This window comes from Pelobates fuscus, chromosome 2 (assembly GCF_036172605.1).
Source record: "Pelobates fuscus isolate aPelFus1 chromosome 2, aPelFus1.pri, whole genome shotgun sequence".
In the NCBI taxonomy this organism is placed as follows: Eukaryota; Metazoa; Chordata; class Amphibia; order Anura; family Pelobatidae; genus Pelobates; species Pelobates fuscus.
Window position 1 is genome coordinate 143,276,991 of NC_086318.1, and position 23,867 is coordinate 143,300,857.

General features: G+C 40.3%; 1 protein-coding gene across 3 annotated transcripts in view; it reads right to left on the minus strand.

The window, feature by feature from the left end:
* Positions 1-21,769, minus strand: part of OSTN (osteocrin) — a 36,410-nt gene extending 14,641 nt beyond the window's left edge. For 2 of the 3 annotated variants that reach the window (XM_063441080.1, XM_063441078.1), the window contains exons 1-2: positions 21,707-21,764; positions 206-304 (exon numbers count right to left, since the gene is read on the minus strand). In XM_063441080.1, the coding sequence (XP_063297150.1) occupies positions 206-304 (99 nt within the window). In that variant the 5' untranslated portion in view covers positions 21,707-21,764. Of the gene's footprint in view, positions 1-205; positions 305-21,688 lie in introns of all 3 variants that reach the window. The other variant, XM_063441079.1, reaches the window with a different exon arrangement.
* Positions 21,770-23,867: the final 2,098 nt, after the last annotated feature.

Below are 23,867 nucleotides of genomic sequence, written 5' to 3' on the forward strand. Positions count from 1 at the left end.
TCCTCTGGTTGTGGTAGTTTTTCTTCTTTTAAATATAGTCTCCTCCTTTACTGTGTTGATTCCCTTTATGTATTTAAATGTTTCTATCATATCCCCCCTGTCTCGTCTTTCCTCCAAGCTATACATGTTAACTGGATAATGACTGGCTAATGTTGGTTAATCTGTTGCCCAGCAGTATAACAGCAGTTTTCTATTACTTACATACCTCTGTAGAAGCCTCAGTGAGAATCGCCCTCCCAGCAGTCCATTGAAGCAGACAGACAGCGAGGACAAGACAGACAGTTACATGGCTCACTTCTAGCATCTGAAAATATATTTTTGTTAGCATATATTGAAAATGTGACCCATGTACATCAAGAGACAAGTCAAACAAGTATACCTCTGTACAGACTGACAATGTGTTCATTTGTTGAGTAATTAGTTACTTTCCATTGCAGGAATTAACCCCTTCACTACCTTCACTACCATCTTTGATATTTTGCATCCCAGTCATCCCATCCGTCAAAAAAAGGTGACACTTTTTATCCCATTTACTTAAAAACACAATTCAATCATGAAGGGGTTAATCAAAGGAAAAACCATGCTATATATATATATATATATATATATATATATATATATATATATATATATATATATATATATATTTGTAATCAAACATATATTTAATGAGGTATAAGGAAAGAGAGGTCATGACATTTAGAAACATTTGAGAAATGCAAATGGTAGAATACAGATTGTAAACCTAATTTTGATATAATGGTAACATGAGAAATCACAGTACAAATTAAGATATCACGTTATTACTCCAAGCAAACAATACCAGCATGTAAAGACATATCGCTTTGTATATTAAAAGAGAATAACAGTAACATGGGAATGCAAGGAAACCATTAAAAGTACTTTAATGCAAGGAAATTGAAATTTTAACTTTAAAGGTTAAAGTTAAGTCGAGTTAATAAAGTAGGATTAAATGAGTGAAATAATATTGCATAGGTTAGGGAAATGGTTTATAGGTTAACACTAGACTAAGCATAAAACATGGTACTTTGCCTTGATGGTAAAGTTAGATTCTAGTTCCAATCTATTATTGTATAAGGGGGTCTGTGGCCTACTCAACCAATGCCAGCGATGGGAAAGTTGCTACCAACAGAACCCCACAAGCCCAGCCAACTGCATAGGTGCACTCCACCAGCAATCCTGCAGAATGCTCACAACAACTGGTGACCAGATCTAGTTCACCGAGTCTTCCCAGCATGTTTGTCTTCCGATATAGAATTAAAGCCCTCCAATGGTGTGAGTTCTGCACGGGGGTTCAACCCCGTATGGATAGCAGCTTAGGTGACTCTGGCAATTGAATACCAGTCTCAACTAGTTACATCTCATCGTCCGCGATGCTGCACTGGAAATGTTCAGAATAGACTTTGCTTTACATCATCGATTAGGAGATATGAAGATATTCTGGTGGGCCTTGAATTGGCTCTTTTGTGTCTCAGTATGTAGTCACTTGTTGAGCTTTTCCCAGAATTGTTAGCACAGCGTGACAAAAGCCAGTAGAAGTAAATCCACCTTGGAAATCGGTTGTGTGAAAGCATGTGGAGCAGTAGGCCTCAAGGTAATGGCCATCTTGTAGAGCAGGCATTGATTTTCCATTTTAACTACCACCAGTCACCTAAAGAAGGCTTTGGTACTACAGCAGTGGGTACCGGGATATATACAGGTCTCAATGCTGAAATCAAAACCCGGGCAGGGGATCTGCCATGTCACCAGCCTTGGATATGTCTGCAAGCCACAGAGCAGTCTAGCATAGGGTATGCCCATCAGTAACGGTGATACCCTTGGCAGAGTGTACCACAGGAGAGATAGCTGCTTTTTTAAAATTTAGCTTTATAAGATAAGGCTTTTTTTGTCGTGTAATAGGCTTATTTACATGTTTTCTCTGTGTAGCTCCAACCAAGTGCATCCGTTTCAGTCGGCTGTCAGGCCCCATCCCAAAAACATGCATAATATTGAAATCACTCAGTATAATTTAAGATAATTCTTAGGAAAAGCATAATTTTAACAATACCTAGCTCCTCGTGACCTGGAAGAGATAGGAAATACAGCTTTTTAACAGCAAGCTATTTGACCTTCTAACAAGATAGCATTTTCCGCAACCAATTATATACTTTCAAATTATAGAAATCTCAATGTATTCTTGATAGTAAAATATGTTCTAAAGAAATGTTACATATTTAATGTTTTATTGCAGGATCTTTAGGAAATAGTTGTTCTTATGATGACTAGTACAAGATATATGAGGTCCTGTATGTACAAATCTTGTTAAATACATAATACAATGCACTCTGTGTGGCACATATCATCTTAGAGGGCCACTTAATTTAGGTGTTATGGGGTCTAGAATTACCAGATGCCATCTTACTTTACTGTGTTAAACTATTTCACAATTTCCTCCCTTGTATGATCATCACTACACATTCTCACTTCTTCCCTGGTCACTCAGCAAGTAGGGAAGCACTTGTTTACGTCCCAAGCTAGTAAAAGTTAGTGAAAGCTGCACTAGGTTAAACTATTTTACCTTTTGGTATTGTGCCATACTACACTCCTAGATCATATTTTTGTTTTAGACCATAATAGCCAAACTGAAAAACAATCTACAAGTCTGTTTTCAACTGTTTTAAATGTGGCCTAAAATACACTTCAATGCCCAACAATTAATGCTTTCAATTATCTGTCTGTGATTTATTTAATTTGTAACATGTACTAAGGATAATACAGTATCAGATATACAGTTATTACAGATATTATAGTTCCCATAAATTCTTAGCCATCACAAGCTATTCAGTCACAACTGAAGCCCATGGAGAAAGCACAGCTTAGGCAATAGGGCCCTTACAGGGCTAGGATGCGGGCCAAAGGGTGGGAGCAATAAGGGATTGGCAGAGCAGTGCTTGGGGGTTGGCTGATATAAAGGGGCAGCCATTTAAGGATCCCTCACTCTAATTTCTTACCTAGCAGGGTTGGTCTCTCCCTTTTTTCCCCGCTCGGTCAAAGCGGGGGGGGGGGGGGGGGTAAGGAACATTAAGGATAATGGGCCTTAGTTAAGAGAGGAGTAAGGGGAGTTAGTTAATTGGTTAAAAGGGTACACTGTTTGTACATGTTTTGGTAGGTTTCGAGTCCGTTGGTGGCTCAGAACCTCGGTGGTGTTCAGAGTCCATTGGTGGCTCAGAACCTTGGTGGTGTAGGGGTATCTCAGTATACCCCTACCAGGAAATTGATCAATGTTGATATGTTACATGTTATATATAATATGATGGTTGGATATTGGAAATGTATTGTGTGGTGAGTCATTACCTTGATGTAAATATGGAAAAGATGATGCGAGAGTTGGGGCGTGGCAGGTAATGACCCTATATATATTTATTATTATCTTATCATTAAAGTTGTGGACAATTTAACCCATAACCCTAAGTGTCAGTGTCTTATTGGGTGGGTTGGGTTCAAGTCATACATCCAGGGCCGGTGCGTCCATAAGGCGGCACAGGCGGCCGCCTTAGGGCGCCAGAGAAGGGGGGCACAAAAATCCAAATCCGCTGCCTCTGGCTGGAGACTCAGATTTTTAATCTCACCTCTCTCCCTGCAGCCAGCACACAGGAGCCTGGCAGTGAAGTCAGCCGTCCTCCTCTGATGATGTCAGAAGGGGGCGGGACTTCTACTGCTCCCAGACTCCCCAGCGGTCCTGATTGCAGCTCCAGCCTCCAGCCTCCAGCCTCCAGTGCAGCCCATCCCATCCGACCACCAAGGGTAAGGTTCTCCCTCCTGGACCAAGGTAAGTCTCTGGGAGGGGGTGGGGGAAGAACTTGTAGCATTTTTTTTTTTTTTTTAAATCAAATTTTTTTTCAGCCCCTTTCTACAGCCCCTGCCCCCACCATACTCCCCCTGCCCCCCACCATACTCCCCCTGCCCCCACCATACTCCCCCCTGCCCCCACCATACTCCCCCTGCCCCCCACCATACTCCCCCTGCCCCCACCATACTCCCCCTGCCCCCACCATACTCTCCCTGCCCCCACTATACTATCCCTGCCCCCACTATACTGCCCCTGCCCCCACTATACTGCCCCTGCCCCCACTATACTGCCCCTGCCCCCACTATACTGCCCCTGCCCCCACTATACTCCCCCTGCTCCCCCTGCCCCCACTATACTCCCCCTTCCCCCACTATACTCCCCCTGCCCCCACCATACTATCCCTGCCCCCACCATACTATCCCTGCCCCAACCATACTATCCCTGCCCCCACCATACACCCCCTGCCCCCACTATATGGCCCCTGCCCCCACTATACTCCCCCTGCCCCCACTATACTCCCCCTGCCCCCACCATACGGCCCCTGCCCCCACCATACGGCCCCTGCCCCCACCATACGGCCCCTGCCCCCACTATACTCCCCTGCCACCTCTATAGCCCCTGCCCCCACTATACTCCCCTGCCACCTCTATAGCCCCTGCCCCACCATACTACCCCTGACACCTCTATAGCCCCTGCCCCCTCTACAGCCCCTACCCCTCCAAACTGCCCCACCATACTACCCCTGCCCCCTTTACAGCCCCTCTATAGCCCCTGCCCCACCATAGTGCCTCTGCCCCCTCTACTGCCCCATGTGCCCCTCTTCAGCACTTCTATTTCCCTCTATAGACCCTGCCCCCACCATACTGCCCCCTTTACAGCCCCTGCCCCCACTATACTCCCCCTGCCCCCACTATACTCCCCCTGCCCCCACTATACTCCCCCTGCCCCCACCATACTCCCCCTGCCCCCACCATACTCCCCCTGCCCCCACCATACTCCCGCTGCCCCACCATACTACCCCTGCCCCACCGTACTCCCCCCTGCCCCCACCATACTCCCCCCTGCCCCACCATACTCCCCCCTGCCCCACCATACTGCCCCCTGCCCCCACCATACTCCCCCCTGCCCCCACCATACTACCCCTGCCACCTCTATAGCCCCTGCCCCCACCATACTACCCCTGCCACCTCTATAGCCCCTGCCCCCACCATACTACCCCTGCCACCTCTATAGCCCCTGCCCCATCATACTACCCCTGCCCCCTTTACAGCCCCTCAATAGCCCCTGCCCCCTCTACTGCCCCATGTGCCCCTCTACAGCACTTCTATTTCCCTCTACAGCCCCTGCCCCCTGCCTCTGCCCCCCTTTCACACGCCTCTACTGCCCCTGTCTCCCCCCTCTACTTCCTCTACCCGCCTCAACAGCCCCTGTCCCCCCCTCTACTTCCCATTTACCCCCTACCATACTGTCCCTGTGACACCACTTTATTGCCTCAGTGTCCCTCGTTACAGCCTGTGCCCACACCATACTGCCCCTGTGTCCCCCTCTACTGCCCCCGTGTCCCCCCTCTACTGCCCATTTCCAACCACATTGCCCCTTTGCTCCCACCACAGCCCCTATACTCCCTTCTACAGCCTCTAACTCCCTTACTTCACATCCCTTCCACTCCCTTTTACCCCATAGCTCCAGTACAGCCCCTATTCCCTTACTACAGTCCTTACCCCCACTACAGCCCCTCTCCCCCAAATTGCTGCCTATATCCCCCACACTACAGCCCCTGTTCCCACTTGCAGCCATCAACCTACTTCAGTCCCTAACCCCCTACTACAGCCCCAATTCCCCACTACATTTCCTAAGCCCCCAATTACAGCCCCTAACTCTCAACTACAGCCCCTGTCCCCCTACTACAGCCCTTAACTCCTCAATTAGAGCCCCTATTACCCCACTAAAACTCACTACCACCCCCGCCCCCCACCCAAGATTAGGTTCTGGATCTGCCCCTGCTCTGTATACCTGTCTGCATGTCTCTGTATGACTGTCTGTCTGTGTCTGTATGTCTCTATATGACTGTGTCCGTGTGTTTCTGAATGTCCCTGTATGCCTGTATGTCGCTGTATGACTGTATCCATATGTCTCTGTATGCCTTGTTCTGTATATCTTTGTGTGACTGTCTGTGTATATATGTCTCTGTATGCATTGTTCGTTATGTCTCTGTATGCCTGCATCTTCATGTCTCTGTATGTCTGTGTTTGTATAACTGTGTTTTTATTTATCTATATGCCAGTGTCTGCATGTCTCTGTGTGTGTGTCTGTATGACTGTATGTCTGTGTACCTGTATGTGTTGATTGTATGACTGTGTGCCTGTATGGCTGTGTTTGTTTGATTGTGTGCCTGCATATTTCTGTGACTATGTGCCTGTATGTGTGTGTGTAGCTATATATCTATGTCTATATGGCTTGGGAGCAGTGGCGTACACACAACCCATGGGGCCCCGGTGCGAAAACTGATCCGTGGGCCCCCCCGCGCGCTTACTCTGTGCGGGCTGGGGCCGCAACACATGGCGGCGGGCACCGGGTCGCAGGGCTGCGACCTGTGTGACCGCGGTATGTACGCAAGTGCATGCATAAACACATACACTTAAAGGACCACTACAGACACCCAGATCACATCAGCTCAATGAAGTGGTCTGGGTGCCAGGTCTCTAGTTTTAACCTTGCAGCTGAAAACATAGCCGTTTCAGAGAAACGGCTATGTTTCACTGAGGGTTAATCCAGCCTCTAGCGGCTGTCTCATTGACAGCCGCTAGAGGATTTTCTGCGATTCTCACTGTGAAAATCACAGTGAGAAGACGCTGAACGTCCATAGGAAAGCATTGAATAATGCTTTCCTATGGGCGGTTTGAATGCGTGAGAGGCGGATCGGGGCGGAGAGATTCCCAGCGCCAAGGGAGTCCGGCGCTGGAGAAAGGTAAGTGCTTAAGACACACACACTCTCATGAACAGACGCACACATTTACTGACAGACACACACTCAGTGACAGACATACATACACACTCACTAACAGATGCACACAAACATACTCAGTAACAGACACACACACTAACACACTCTAACACACACACACATTAACATACACTCACACACACACACACTCTAAGACTAACACACACACTAACACACAATCTAACACTAACACACACTCACAAACACACACTAACATACACTCACACACTAACATACACTCACACACTAACACACTCACACTATAACACACTCACACTATAACACACTCACACTATAACACACTCTAACACACTCACACACACTAACATACACTCACACACACTAACACTCACAACCACACACTAACATACACTAACATACACTCACACTCACAAACACACACTAACATACACTCACACACTCACTAACACACACTCACACACACTAACATACACTCACACACACTAACATACACTCACACACACTAACATACACTCACACACACTAACACACACTCACACTCACAAACACACTAACATACACTCACACACACTAACACACTCACTAACACACACTAACATACACTCACACACACTAACATACACTCACACACACTAACATACACTCACACTCACAAACACACACTAACATACACACACACTCACTAACACTAACATACACTAACACTCACAAACACATTTTTTTTTAAATCCCCCCAGCCTCCTTACCTGTGGGAGAGCTGAGGGGATTCCCTGGGGCCCAGTGGTGCTGCTGGGCTCCTGGGGGGCCGGTCACCCGGCGGGCAGTCAGGCTGGCCGGTCCTGCGGGCGCGCGAGGGAGCACTGTCTCCTGTGTGCTTCCTCTTCAGCTCCCTCGCGCGCCGCACTGATACCGGAGCCGGAAGATGACGTCATCTTCCGGCTCCGGTATCAGTGCGGTGCGCGAGGGAGCTGAAGAGGAAGCACCTAGGAGACAGTGCTCCCTTGCGCGCCTGCAGGACCGGCCAGCCGGGTGACAGCAGGGCCCTGAGGTGGCCGGCTCTTGGGCCCCCCAGGAGAAGAGGCTGGCCCAGTGACATACATACCGGGGTCGCAGGGCGGCCGGGCCCCCTGGTGGGCCGGGCCCGGTCGCAGCGACCCCTGCGACCCCGGTATGTACGCCACTGCTTGGGAGGGAAAAGTTACACAAAGGAGCCTGAGGGGAAGAGGGACACACAAAAAACAGGCTGATGGGAGAGACCCACAGAAAAGGGCTGTCGGAAAGAAAGACACACAAAGGGGCTGGGGGGGGAAAGGAGATACACATGGGGGTTGTAAGAGACATACAAGGGGGTGTAAGACACACTAAAGGGGGGTACAATACACTACATGGGGATTTCAAAAGGCCGGATATGAGACACCGCTAAAGATACATCTTACTTGTGTGTGGGGGGGGGGCGGCAAAATTCATCTTCGCCTGTGTAGCCAAAAATCCTTGCACCGGCCCTGCATATATCCCTCCCCTTGCCCATATGGCGACTATGCACCCGTCATGCATTACATGGCACCACCATATGTGTATGAATGCCAATGCCACTAACAGCTATGTGTAAAAGCTGACTTCTGGTTAGCAATTCAAATGGCAATTTAGATATCTGTGTGCTGAAACGTTAGATCTGATCACTTAGCCTGTTATCAGCAATTCCTTTGCTTCAAGAATGTGATGCAGAGACATGCCTGGGACATTTTTGTTCTGGATTGGTATGGGCAATATTTTTGACATATTGTTGTGCGTCCGAAATTCACTCGAATATTGATTCAAACATTTTAAACTTTTCATTAATTAAATGAATTTCAGGCACTTGTTAAACCTTATGAAGAATGAATGAATCCAAAAGGTGGCAGTCACAACAACCCCCTAAAGGGGAATGTACAAGCTGCGTGCTTAAAGAATTTACAAGCTGCATGCTTAAAAAAATGTTATTTAAAGAAATATGCTGAAATGATTACATATGAAACTCTGAAATATTACACGATAATTAAAGATGTGTATGTTTCAAATGCAAAACGGATTATTATACATCATATGCCAGTCGTTATCACAAGTGGGGGAATGTTCAAAACAAACCCTGGACATAGTGAGTGTGCTGTTTACTGGGTCTTTAGGGAAAAGGGCCCTAGGCCCAGTTTGGCCTCATGCATGCAGGTGATCACTTTTATCCCCTCAGGCAGAGAGTTGGGTCTGACCCCCAGTCACAAAAGGGGGTACCCAGGCTGGCGACTCAGAGGTGGCTGTTGCTGGGTCTTCAGGTATAAGAGGCTGAACCCCAGCTGGGTCTCATTTATGCAGTGGATCGCTTTCATACCCTGAGGGAGAGAGTTGGGTCAGGCCCTCTGTCACAAAAGTGGATAACCAGGCTAGTGACTCATAGATATGTGCTGTTGCTGGCTCTTCAGGGCTTAAAGGCTGAACCCTTGCTGGGCCACAAAAATACTGGCCTGGTAAGCATAAAATTAGAAATCTTGGCCTGCTTAAACAAACTCCTTCCAGACTGCTGTGAAGGACAGGGGAAAAGATTGCCTGTTGAGGAGGGGGTGGATCTATATATACAAATTTCAGAGTTCTATTTTCTGTCCTTCCTGCTGTGAGGGAAGGAGCTAACACCGTGAGTAAGTGCTGCCATGTTTGATCAGGAAATATATAGTGTATAAATGTGTGTGTGTGTGTGTGTGTACATATAGATATATATAGAGATAACTTGTGTCTTGATAATGACCCTGTACTGCCGAAACATTGAGCTGTACATCCGCATGATGCAGAACTGAATTTGTTCTGCGTTCAGTTTGTCATTCGGATCAATTTATCGATCAATATTCGTTCACAAAATTAAAACCACATTTTTCATAACTTTTATGATTTGTCGGAAAATGAATGCACCTAGTATTTAGCACACATTTTAGAGGTAATCATAATTCATGGAATCTCAAGCTGAAGAATGGACCTTACAGAACAACATGCTGTATATTTGTATATAATCTCTCTTGGCCCAATCTTTTTCCTTTATTGTATTATTATTATTATTTTGTTTCTTACAATCTCTCATCTCTTATATATTGCTGCTTTCTGAGGCAGCTAAACTAGCAACATAAATTATAGATTACAACATAGTTCTGGTTTATATCTAGATATTACTGAACTTAAAAACATCAGGTTATCTTTCTGTAAAACATCCCATAAAAGGATAAGATTTGTATGATTTTGGTGTCAGGTTGTGTGCCTGGCTATTTCTCAAAATCAGGCCCAATCTACCCCTACAATAGAATGTGCAGGAACATAGTAATATTATGGCTGCATGCATGTGGAAGTATAAAGAGTCTCTATCACCTCTTCGATAACCACATCCTGATTATTTGGACGTGAGGATGTAAAAATAAACAGGCAGCCTAAATACACACATTTAATATGGCTTAATGTGCTTGCTTGGGTTTATTCATCCCTAAGACCAAATTTCTAAAAATAGAGTATGGTATACTAACATAAATAAACTTCAGCACCTGCCACACAAAAGACACTTGATTAAGCGGTTGAAATTAGACGAGTGGAGATTTTGGAAGGAGTATCATTTGCTGCCTCTGATTTCCTTATACTGGCGCCCAAAACAAAATGCTGAGGTTAAAGGTGATTTAGGGGGAAGTGTATATTTTTAGTTCTAATGTTATTTAAGGTATTTTTGGGGAGATCCTAACTTGTGACCTCCTTTGACTCTTTCAATAATAGCTGCGGTTCTATGGGTAAACCTCGCCTGTCCGTCTGCAACGTATCCCAAGTAGCAGACTGTGATCCAGTCCTTCAAAGGATTTCTAAATATGTATGTAAGAGGGAAAAACATCTATCATTCCATTTACTTCAAGTTAATTAAGAAAACGATTATGCGCATGTGGATAGAGCTTTGATTCAGAAATAAATATTATGTAAATGTAAGACGACTTCAAGCAATACTAAGTCGAAAACGCTGTTTAGTGGTTCAGAGCATTTCCACCTTGAGGTGGCGCTATTTCCTATTATTGTAACAGAAGATGAGTCAGAAATCACACTCTCTCTAGTCAACAAAAGCAAACACTATCAATAGTATGTAAACTATTAAAACATTACACATGTCAAACTAAGCATTCCTCAGCATTACAAATGAAGTTATTTTTCTCTGAAAAAAAGATCTTGAAAATACATCTTTTCAGTCAGAATTAGAGATTCTACACTTTTAAGCACTTGATGGCCCTTTAACAAAAGCAAGAAAAATATTAGCACTTTAACAAAAGCAAGGAAAATATGTCCGTATAAATCCTTAAATTCATACTTTATGATTTCAGAACAAGAAAAATCCTCTATTTTTTTTCCTCTGGTTAACTGATCCCTCACTATTGCTCCTCTAGTCATATTTTGTATTATATCTGAATTATGTTTTAGTAGTTTATATTAGATTATCTACCCTCCTAAGTACTAGACTTATTTATACTGTAGCTCTAACTATACTTTACAGCCTGTCAAGTCTTTGTTGCTTGCTGAAGTGAAACACAGATATAAAAGAGAGACAGAACAACATATTTCTGCCATAACAAGGCATGTTATATACCAATAAGATAAAACTTCATTTAAGGCAGCTTTGAAGCTAATAGCATAGAAGAAAGGTTTTAATGACACATTCGTGAACCATACTGGTATGATAAACATTATATTATTAAATGATATAATAAACATCCTACATATCTATTGAGATATTGTAAAATTCAGAAATCGAACTATAGCAAATCAAGATGACAATCCGAAAGGGCATTTATCCTCTATTTATCAAAAAATATATTTACATTTGTGAGAGGGGAACATATTAATTTCAAGTTACAACATATTTAGAAATAGTTTCAAATCAACTAATATTTAGTTTGGTAAAGCTACTAACACGTTAAGACTGGTTTTATTGTTTTTTTTCTGTAAGCATTGTTTGGTGTTTAGAAATCTAGTTGTAAAAGTACTGATTCAGTGTATTGAATCGACTAGAGGTTTCTCTCACTAAATTATATTGTGTGTTCCAAAAAAAACCTGCTTGCCAAGCAACATTTGAAGCAAATGTGACAGAAGTAATTTCAAGATAACTGGTTCACACTGGCCACTAATAATGTTAATATTATTAGACACATGCATTAGTTGCTGGGGCAATCCGGGAAGATTTGTTGTTCTGAGTCCTTTTACTTCCCCCCCACCCTCATGACCCCCCTCCCACCGGGCTGAAGGGGGAGGAAGAGGTTAAATTCCTACCTTTCTCCAGTGCCAGGCTCCCTCGGCGCTGGGGACTCTCCTCCCTCTTCTGACGTCATCCGCCGAATGTGCATGCGCGGCAAGAGCCGCGCACGCATTCAGTCAGTCCATAGGAAAGCATTTCTCAATGTTTTCCTATGGACGCAAGCGTCTTCTTACTGTGAAAATCACAGTGAGAAGCACAGAAGCGCCTCTAGCGGCTGTCAATGAGACAGCCACTAGAGGCTGGATTAACTCTAATGTAAATATAGCAGTTTCTCTGAAACTGCTATGTTCATGGCAGCAGGGTTAACCCTAGATGGACCTGGCACCCAGACCACTTCATTGAGCTGAAGTGGTCTGGGTGCCTATAGTGGTCCTTTAATGAAGAGGTGACACAAGAGCTAATTATAATGACCCTGAAAGTACTTGCACAATCCTCTCATATTCCATTAGAGAAACAGCAAATAGTAATAAGTGTACCTTGTTTGGTGGAGTGCACATTGCTCAAAAAGAGTACATGCTAAGCATAATTCTGAAACCAACTGTGCAAAATGGGAGTTTGGCAAACTAGAATATTTTTTGAGTCTGCTTAAATGTGCTTGTGCACATATGCCTTTCAAACTGCGCTGAATGAACCAAATGCTCATCAAGTTATGGTTGAATGAATCTTAAATAAATCGATTCGGTCATTCATGAATTGACAGGCATTTGATTCGTTCAACACAGCAGAAGGGATTTGTGCACAAGTCTATTGATTATTTGTAGAAATTAATCATTTATCCTGAAAGCGCTTTTGGAATTTGTTTAATTAAAATGCAAGCAAATTGATAACAATGTTCTCCAAATAAACAATGGATAAGCAATAAGCCATGTTAGCCTTGAGTTCGCAACCATACATCTTAAGAAATGATTTCACATCAAAAATCTTAACACCTGGAATTGCGAAAGAGTAAAAAAGAAATTCCCTCACACAATACTCAGCATTGTTGTGTGACCAATTTCCTGAAGAAAAAACAAAAACATTAAGAGTTTTTTTTCAACAATTGTGTGTTTATGAATTTCCATTTACTGTAAAGGAATGACTCATGATGAGGTGAACAGACCACAAAACATTGGTTCCATATGCTTTGAAAATAAAACAAAACAGAAACAAAAGCCAAGAGAATATGGGGAGAAAATCTTAACACATAGTTTTGTGTACAACAGAAATGCAAGCAGATAAATATAATGTAATATACATTGTTGGCTGTAGGCTTTAACCTCTTCAATGCAGCACTCATGTATATACGATTGCCAAAGTCTGCACAAATACCTCGCAACTCCCCCCCCCCCCCCACCTTATTGCCCCCTTGGTTATGGGTACTGCACTCACCTGCATTTTCTCTTAGCATTAAAGCCTGTCTTCTGGCTCAACTTGCCAACCAGCATGCAGCCTGGGTAGACTAGGCTGTATACACGTACCGACCCACTCGAAAATGCAGCACATCCCAGATTGGAAACTAGCTTTACTTTATAGGCCTATATATGTCAATTACCGTTCATTAGGTTCATTACCCAACCCGATGACACCCACTTTGACATAATGATGTTACTCGTTACAGGGCTCTTGTTAACCTGTTTGCTCTACTTTTATTATGTTAGCTCTGTATAAGATAGATCCCTGATGGAAAAAAAAAAGAAAAAACGTGCTCATTGCAAGACATGTCTATGCTAGTCATTAACTGACTGATGTACAAATGTCTCTTGTTCATTTACTAACTCCCATGCACATCCAAAATAAAGAATTGAAAAAAAAAACAATAAAAAAAAACAAGAATGTATTTTGTAGCTATCTTGAATTAAATATATCAGTTTTTATTTGGGTAAAACAAAGTACACTCTCACTCTTGTCTTTTAGAAATGGAATTGCCACCAGTAAACACTCTACAATAGTAAGGTACTGTGTTAACTTTAGCAATTTTGGTATTTAGTGAGTTAAATATGTGCGTGTGTGTTTTTGTGTGTGTGTTCGCGCTGGAAAACCAATTATGGAATGGGCATTTTCGGTACTTCCCCAAGCCAACATTATATCTACACCAGTTTATAACACCCAGTGCTATAAAAATGTAAAGATATTACAGATATCAGAAGGAGCTCAAAAGACAGATTATATATTTGATCTAGTTAACAATAAAAAAAAAAAAAGTTCTGCATATTCATTGTAAATGACAGTTCTACATTGATATTTGTTTGGGGGCATTTTTACAATTTATTTATTTATTATTATATTTATGGAATTTGTGCATCAATCAATGGAGTATTTGTAGCAACACAAAATGTTTATTTGACTCAAGATTGTGTTGGGCTATAAATTACCTACATGCACAATTAGCTATTTTCTTTATTATCTTTATGTTGCTTTAGAGTGTTTTTTCTTCCATATGCCATTTGTGGGACCCATTATTTCCAATTAAAATCTAGTGTTAAATAGTTTAATAAACAATAGATAGCTGGTCATTATATAGTGCACAATATGTATTTAATTGTATTTATATTTTTATTGTAATGAAAACAGCAATTGATTATGATTCATTATTACTCAAATGTGTTTTAAATAAGCCCGAAGGGCTTCAAAAGCACAGGTACCATAATTGTTTGAAATCCTGCTGTATGATGTCATTAACAGAAATTACATAAAACAACCAATTTTGAGTGATATTTTGCATTTTTCAAGGGATTATACACATACCTAAATTGCAAGTGTGTACACTCATTTCTATGAGAGAGCTGTATAGCAGATGCACACATGCATGGCATGTACATAAGTGCCATGGTTGAGTAGTTTAATTCATGGAAATAAGACTAAACAACTTCTATGTATCTTTTTAAGTTACCTCATTTCAATTTTAGAAATGTAAAGGAAATTGCAATGTCTCCTGAATGACGATACATGTGGTTGTGCAGTTGCACTTTATACAGCTACAGAAAGCTCTATGGTGTAAAATGAATCCCATACACCTTTTATGCTCATAGATTTATGGGATATGTGCATTCCTCTTAGTGAAAGTAATTGAATGACTAGGATTGGATAAGAGCTCTCTGTCACGATACCTATCTCTTGTGCACGATGTGATCACAGAAATTATGCCTTGTCTGTGATCTGATACACACCTATTCATGCCTACCTTCCTGGTGCATTATTATTATGTTATTATTTAGTGCCGACAAATTCTGCAGCGCTTTACAATGGGTGGACGACGAAACATGTAGTTGTAACCAGACAAGTTGGACACACAGGAACAGAGTGATTGAGGGCCCTGCTCAATGAGCTTACATGCTAGAGGGAGTGGGGTAAAATGACACAAAAAGGTAAGGATAGTATTAGACTAATGACAGTTGCAAGAGAGGAATCAGTCGGTAGCTATTAACAGTTTAATTGATACGCTTTTATGAAGAAGTGGGTTTTTAATTACATATTACATCCAGGAGACACTTTAAAAGGGATTCATTGAATGGTCTTCTTTACCCACTGGTGCAAGGCTTTTCTTTCAAAAAAGCAAAGTGATCTAAGACCCTGCATAGGCTAGTGAAGTTTGAACAAAATCACTGTTAAAAACATGTATCCAGTTCCACTCATTACTAAACTCTTGACCATCTTAAGGGGTCCACTAAACTTAATTTAAGAGGTGCATCCAGTCTAGTAAGGATTATGAGAGTGATCACTATGAGTACCCGTTTTTATCTCGATGACACCAGTGTACATTTACCTGCTTTTGAAACACCCCAAATTCAAATACTCCTTGAGAATGGTCTGTATTGCAAATTTGTGAGTGTGTATTTGACCAGACTAGTGTACATGTCTTAGGTTATGTTATTTCTGGGAAAGTATTTTTAAATAGACCCAAAGAATTTAAAGACAGTACTAGAATGGTCTCTACAATTGGGACTCAAGGCTATCCAAAGATTTGTGGGTTTTGGAAACTATTATAAAAGGTTCATTCAGGGATTCTCTAAGATAAAAGCTCCTATCACCAACATGACCAAAAAGAGTGTTAATATCAAACAATGGTCTAAAGAGGCTTTGAAAACAAGTCTTTTGCCCTGCTCCTTTGCTTGTCCACCCTGATTCTCATAAACCTTTTGTTCTAAAAGTGAATTCATCTGAAATTGGAGTGGTGGCTATGCTTTCTCAAAGGACCTCTCCTGAGTCTCCTCTACATCCTTGTGGGTTCTTTTTGAGGAAATTGACACAGACAGAAAAGAACTATGACATAGGGAACAGAAGATGCTGACTATTATTCTCACCCTTAAAGAATTTTCAACACCTCCTGGAGGGTTCATATATACCAGTCATGATACATGTTATAACATGTTTTCTTTGTTAAAAAGCTAAAAGGTTGAATTCAAGACAGGCACGGTGGTCTCTTATCACACCATAACTATGTGATTAAATATAGACCAAGTAGTATAAACCTCAAGGCTGATTCCCTATCCTGGCAATTAGATTATCCTGAATCTAATGATCTAGACAAGTCACCAATATTACCTCATGATAGAAACGTAGCTATCACCAGAACAGTTCTTTCTAGTACTTTACTGGAGAATATTCAGAGGGCACAAACACAGGCTCCTCCATGTGTCCCTTTTGAGGACAGCATTAATGTCCTTAACCATTTACATGATACCAAAACTGCAGAACAAAAATAAGACTGTTGACTTGATTCCCCATGAGTTCTGGTGGTCTTCTTTCCAAAGAGAAGTTACAGAGTCTTGCAATGTTCTGTATGAACCCAAGCCAAGGCTTTTCATCAAGTACCTTGTTGCTTACTGCAACCTTTACCTATTCCCACAAAGCTATGGAATCATCTTTTATAGACTTTATGATGGACTTTTCTTTTCTTAGTACACTAGAAGGTTTACAGCCAAGAAGAAGGCTCTTGGATTTGGGCTTCTGATATCAATGCCCCTGCTTTGTAGGTGCCATGCTAGGTTTCCTTCAATTCCTGGTCCTGTCCGCCCAGGGTGTGGTCCTGGAATGATGATAATGTCATGGTAGCTGTCCCTTGCAGCACCATGCTATTAAAAAAGTATGTATCTTCTGTGTTCTGATGTGTACCTACTCATCCCTTGCTTCCTGGTGCCTCATTATGACATCATATATAACATTTTAAAAGGTGCCACTTTTTGATGATGCATACACACTTGTGACATCATGGCCTTCTGTAACCAATCACAAAACAGTGTAGGGTATATATACTTCCTGGTTTTCCTTGTTTACGTTCCATGTTGTGGTGCTTGTTACCTGAAAGTGTGTTTATGCTGTTTATTGGATTTACTGTTTGATGATTTCTCCCAACCAGGTGTATTAACAAGTTGTTTGATTCTTTAGGTAAAGAGATGGTTGACCAACCTGGAAGACCCCAGTTAGATAAAGAACCCATAAAATTCCTTAACTGTTTCCTTTAGGTTTGCATGTTAGGCTTTCTCCCTTCCTGACAATCTCAGACAAAGCAGGGGTAGTTCCTGAGTGTATACTACAATGAGAGACATTCAGTCGTGAACATCTGTTCTGTGTTTCACCACTGAATGTCTCTCATTGTGGTATATTGTGATGCTAAGATAATTATGGAATATTTATGTAATTATGCTAGACATCTAGATTAAGGATAATAATAGTAATAATAATAAAAAAATAAGAATTGTAAATTTTTATTGTTTTTTTCAGTTGAGAATGTTACAAAAACCTTGTGAGAACAAGCCATGATGGCTTGTGATTGTATAAAGTAAAGTACCTTATGAAAAAATACTTTTATTTACCCTTTGTGGTTAGACAACAGCAAAATGTATCACAGCAAATCTATACCTAAAACTAAAGAATAAAATGTCAGTGTTTTTCAGTCCATATTTGGGCAGATACGATATGATTGGTCAAATTACCAAACTCTGAGCCAAAATGTACCAGAATCACAAGACAAACGAGCTATGCAATGTCAAACATGTTCGTTTTGATTTGTAATTCTATATTCTGCCCATGGCACCAAAAATAAATAAATAGATGATTCATGAGAAATAAAGGTGATTGATGAATAGGGGACCGTAACTAAATGTTGATAATATTCACAGATCAAATGGCAAGTGACCAATAAAGAAAATAAAGGAGGAGCAGTAAAAAAATAAATCTATATTTATATTTATTAAATACATCATCATTCACTTGTTGTCCCCTTTATTGGTTACTTTCTCTTACTTGATCTGTAAACCAGTCATCTGGAAAACGCTCCTATCCCTAATTGACTAACTGTCGCTTCCTTTTGTTTCGTCTGATTAATTTTTAAATCGTGTTAACGGTTCTAACAAACCAACCCACCTATGGCTGAAATATGGTGGTCTTGAATTTTTTTCTATTTTCGGGAATCATAATTATGGCTGCAAGTTAGTAATTTATTTAAATCTGATTATTTTATTGTTGAGTGCTGTAGATAATTAACTTTCAGTTTTAATTATTGGGCAAAATAATGATGAGATAAACTAGAGCTTATAATCTAGAAATCGTTCCATATTTAAATGGCTTTCATTCTCACACTGTGCTTGCGTGAATAATTTTAAGCTGGAATTATATTACAAAGTAAAATTAGTTGCAAAATCTGTAAATGAAACTTTAGAAAATCCCATAATCCATCTTCCTCTATAGTGTCTATATATACAATGGGATATCCCTTATATTGTGGCTATTTTTTTTTACTGTATACCTGATCTCCCTATATAGATAAAACATAATCTGTATATTTTAAAATGTCGGATGCATTAATTTAGATTAAGAGATATAATTAATATTAAATGTATCTTCTATAAAATTTGTATAAACAGAGGACATGTTGCATCAATCTTATGACCAGAATTTATGTTTCTAAAATCATTCTCATAAACAAAATAAAGCAGTTTAGGAAGAGATGTAGCTGTGAGATATATATAAAAAAAATTGATATATTTATGATATTTAGACATGTTTATGTAGTAAACATATATAGACACTACCATCCTGAAGTTTCTACTGTCACATGATGTGCAAGGTCACATGTAACAGCAGCATGGCAGGTAGACATTACTTTCAAAAATAAAGCTTTGAATTCTTTACACAATTGTTGGAAGAATTTAAACAAAAACTGACAAATGAAAAACTAAACCAAAATTAGCTAATATTAAACATGACACATAATTGAAAAGAACACTTTAATGAGACCACCAATACATATGCTTTCATGGATCAATAATTGTATTACGCACACACCCAAACAGTATTTAAAAGAGCATTTCTTCTCATTGAGTGTTTATGGTGTCTAGAGCCTTGCCATCATCCCGCTGTTCAGTGTTAAACTGTTTTCAATCTGTTTGACCGAGAATGAGGGTCCCAGGACGCCCCGCATCCAGACCCCTCTCTGCTGTTTTCTAGTAATATTTCTGCATTAGTCAAAGCAGCATCTGGTATCAGTGAAAGTCTGAGAGCGTCACTTGAGTGCTCTTAGCCTATCACTGCCACCCACAGCATTGGATTGGTATTGCTGATGCAGAGTTATACTTCATATTTGCTAAATCTTTGGGACCCTCATTCTGTGTTAATAAATTGATAATGGTTTGAAACTAAACAATGGGATGGCATCAGAGGACTCCAGATACCATAACCACTTCAATGATATGAAGTGGTTATGGTGCCTACTGTCCCTTTAAAAAAAGTATTTTGTATATCTGATATATATTAATTATACACGTATACATAATAGTTGCACAGCATGAGTAGACATGTGAAAATGTATTAACAGAACAATCTGTTAGACTTAGTTTCAGTTCTTTATGTTAAAACAATCTTAAAGGTGCAAATAAGGTAAACAGAAAGAATGCAAACATACCAAAAGTTCCAAACTTTAGTCTTTTGCATGATCAGAAAACCCTCAAAAATAAGAATATTTACATAGTAGTTTTTCAAAATGTAGACGCTATCAAGTATTTAAATAAAGAATATTCTTTTTTTTACATATTTATATTACTGAGATAGGAACTGTGTTATTTTTCTGAAAATGTAACTATACAGAATGTATACACATCTCTTGTATTGATTATGTTACAGATTTTAGTCCATCACCCTACTGACTTGTTTTGGTAAATTAAAAAATATAGAAAATAAAAAAAAACAGGGAATGAAAGATAAACATGTTTACATATCTATTGCTTAGAACATTAAAACTGTAGGTTTGAATGAAATATAACCTAAAAAATATTGAATCATAAAATCCCTTTAATTTTTTTTTATTTATTGCTAAATTTTTCCTTGAGAATTTTAAAAAGCAGTTTAAATACACCCAATTAACTACAATTAAAACAATGATGACTTAAAATCAGTCTGCCATCTAAAAAAAAAAACAGTTCATATTTGGAGTTCAGCTCATTATCATCATTTTACCAAAAGGATAAAATCTCTGTCTAAATATAAAAACTCAATAAACTTTTTAGGAAAACCCCCAGAGTAGATACATTTTACTACACAGGCCATTAGTGAGGGATGACGAATGTAGCAATACTTGTGTTTATTATAAAACAGACTAAATTGTAAAGAAATCCAAGTCTTGATTGATAATATAGTTTTTCTGTATTTTACTTATACGATTTTTAACAGTTTTGTTGGACTCCAACTACCACTATCCTTATAATTATCTCATTTTCTCTTGGGGGCTGTAGTTTACCAATAGTTCAATTAAGGCAGCGATGCTAAACTATTGACTCTCTTTTAGAATCTTTGACATCTTTTTCTTAACTTCTTTTGTACTGAACTGCAAATTGTTCACTAAACTGAGAAATTAAAGTGAATTCAAAGTGAATTTCAAATTTAAGGACAACATAGCTGAACTGAAAAAAATCTCTAAGCCAGCAATGCTTTTAGTTCGGCTACTCTGGCCTTAAATGTGAAATTCCCTTTGAATTCTCACGTTAGTATATGAATAATAGAAATTAACTCATTTGTACTAAACGGTGGTTTAACAATGGATATGGCTCCACTGTATAACACACCAAGCGTTAGCAACTGCTTCAAACAACACACAGAATAATGAGAGCTTACTACATTTATTAATCAAAACAAATGCATGCAATACCTTGTGGACTCATATATTATTATACTATATTTTTTCTTCTTACAAATAAAAACATCACTTGCATTGTGGTTGATATTTTTTATCCCCTTTGAACAATAATATTATATGAAGAAAAAAATTGATTGGTTTACACTAAACAAATGAACACATAAATTGTGAAATAACTAAAATTCTATCAAATTAACATTATGTGTTATTTAAATGCTAAATCCTAGGTAAAGATGCAAATGATCAATTTTTATGTGTTTGTTAATTTTAGCATAGATATACATTCTTAGATAGATATTGTTAGTTTTAAATGACATTAGTAAAATCTATCACAACTGTTTTCAGTGGATACGGTTGCATGTTGTGATTCATTTTCATTATTTGCACATTTTTTTTTTTTATAATTCATCATAAACGTTGAATGGCAAAATATTGTGACATTTCCATTCTTACCTTCCCAGATCCGTTTACCTTGAATAGGGTTGAAATGATTCCAACTTTCTATCTGCTCACTGTGCTGATTCCTCCTTCGCTGGAATTCTTGCTTCAGAGCTTGTTCTGTGAGATTATATAGTCCCTGTTCCAGCCTCCACAATCCAATCCCTGCCTTTGCTCTGTGTTACATCACTTTTAGAGATTTTCCACAGATCTTTGTTTTAAAATTTTCCTTCCTCTGTCTATCTCACGTTTACTATTTACCTTCTTTGCCTCTTAATGGAATGGTCACCCAATAAGGTTAGCAGATTGATCCGCCGTGCTAATTTGCCATCCATTGCTACAGCTCCTTATCATTAAATATATTAAAGCAAATGCAATGTTTATTAAGCTTAACAAACCAAAATACATCTGCACTAAAAAAGCGATGAACATCTTTAATACATATTCACCACTCCTAGACAGTAACTGTGCTTGTCAAGAAATTATGTAAGAAGATCTTCTCTTAAATTAAGCTGTGTCGTATGATATAGTTCGTCCAAACCACAGGAAATAGATCTTTTGTTTGGAACAAGAATACAAAAAAATAATATAACAATAATATGCTTTGTGGTTTCAGTTTTTAGCACAGGCAAATTGCTGAATTTCCTACTGCCTTCTCAAGAGTTTCAGTCCTACGCTATGAACCGGCATTACTAATTAGTAATTAATAATTAATATTAGTTATTATTTTTATCGTTTTTACTTACCTTTAAAATGTCTGTACATTAGATAGGGGAGTATAATGTGAAAATAGGACAGTAAAATATGTGGACAGGGAATAAAGAGAAAGTCTAATTGAAAGATTTACTTGCCTTATATTTACAGTAAGTTGATGAAACATGAGAAAATGCTTACACAATTTACATTAAAATAGCCAAACTTGAAACAAAACAAAACAAAAAAAAAGATCTCAAACGTAGCAGACATCAAGATTTTTTATGGCTGCTATTTTTTCCTGATTCTTGCCAGTCTGTTTTTAAGTTGCTACAACTGTCTGTTTTGTGGCTGTTCCTCATAATCAGTTTTAGTGTGTTGATCATGCCTCTGCAGTCTCAAGTCTGCTCAATTCTCTGCCATTTAAGAGTTAAATTACTTTGTTTATGCAGCCCTGGGTACAGGGTACAGGTACTGGGTGACTTACACAGCCTTCCAAAACACTTCCTATAAAGAGTAATTTACTGTTTATACTTCCTGTAGGGCAAACACCTTTGAATTTAGAATTTCTTATCCTCTGCACTGTTATTAGCTTGCTAGACCCTGCAAGATCATCCTGTATGTAATTGATTTAAATTTACTTAGCAGCAGGGGCGGACTGAGAACCCTCAGGGCCCCCGGGCAAAATAAATCAAGGGCACCCTTACAGGCCCCACCCATACTCCGCAGCAAGCGCCACCCATGTCCCGCCTCCATGCCCCGCCTCCAGCCACACTCTACACAATCTTTAGACACAAGGAACAAAAGTGCAATAATCCTTTCGAGGCCCCAGTAGAGACTACAGTTGAGGGCTAATGGGCCATGGAGGGGGGTCTTTCTAGCAGAGGCTATCTCAGTGTCCTTAAGAGAGTGTGTTAGAAAGAATCCCCTCCAGGCCCTATTAGAGACTACAATGGAGTCTAATAGGCTTGGAAGGGGGTCTTTCTAACAGAGGCCATCTCAGTGTCCCTGCTGGAAACAGTCGCCTCCAGGCCCCAGTAGAGACTACAATTGAGGGCTAATGGACCATGGAGGGGGGGAGCATTCTAGCAGAGGCTATCTCAGTGTCCTTTAGAGAGTGTGTTAGAAAGAATTTCCTCCAGGTCCCATTAGAGACTACAATGGAGTCTAATGGGGCCTGGAGGGGGGTCTCTCCAATTTCCTATTCACAATATAACAACACAACATAGCTCGCTGATACCTAGGCCAAGTTGGCTCCTCTTACCTTAATTACTGTTGCTGGCTGGCAGTCTGTGGGCTTGCTGGAAGGCTGTGGGCTTACTGGCTGCGGCTGGCAGGCTGTGGGCTTGCTGGCAGGCTGTGGGCTTGCTGGCTACTGCCAGCAGGCTGTGGGCTTGCTGGCTGCGGCTGGCAGGCTGTTGGCTGGCAGGCTGTGGCTTGCTGGCTGCGGTTGGCAGGCTGTGGGCTTGCTGGCTGTAAGCCGAACTGGTGGCCTGTGGGC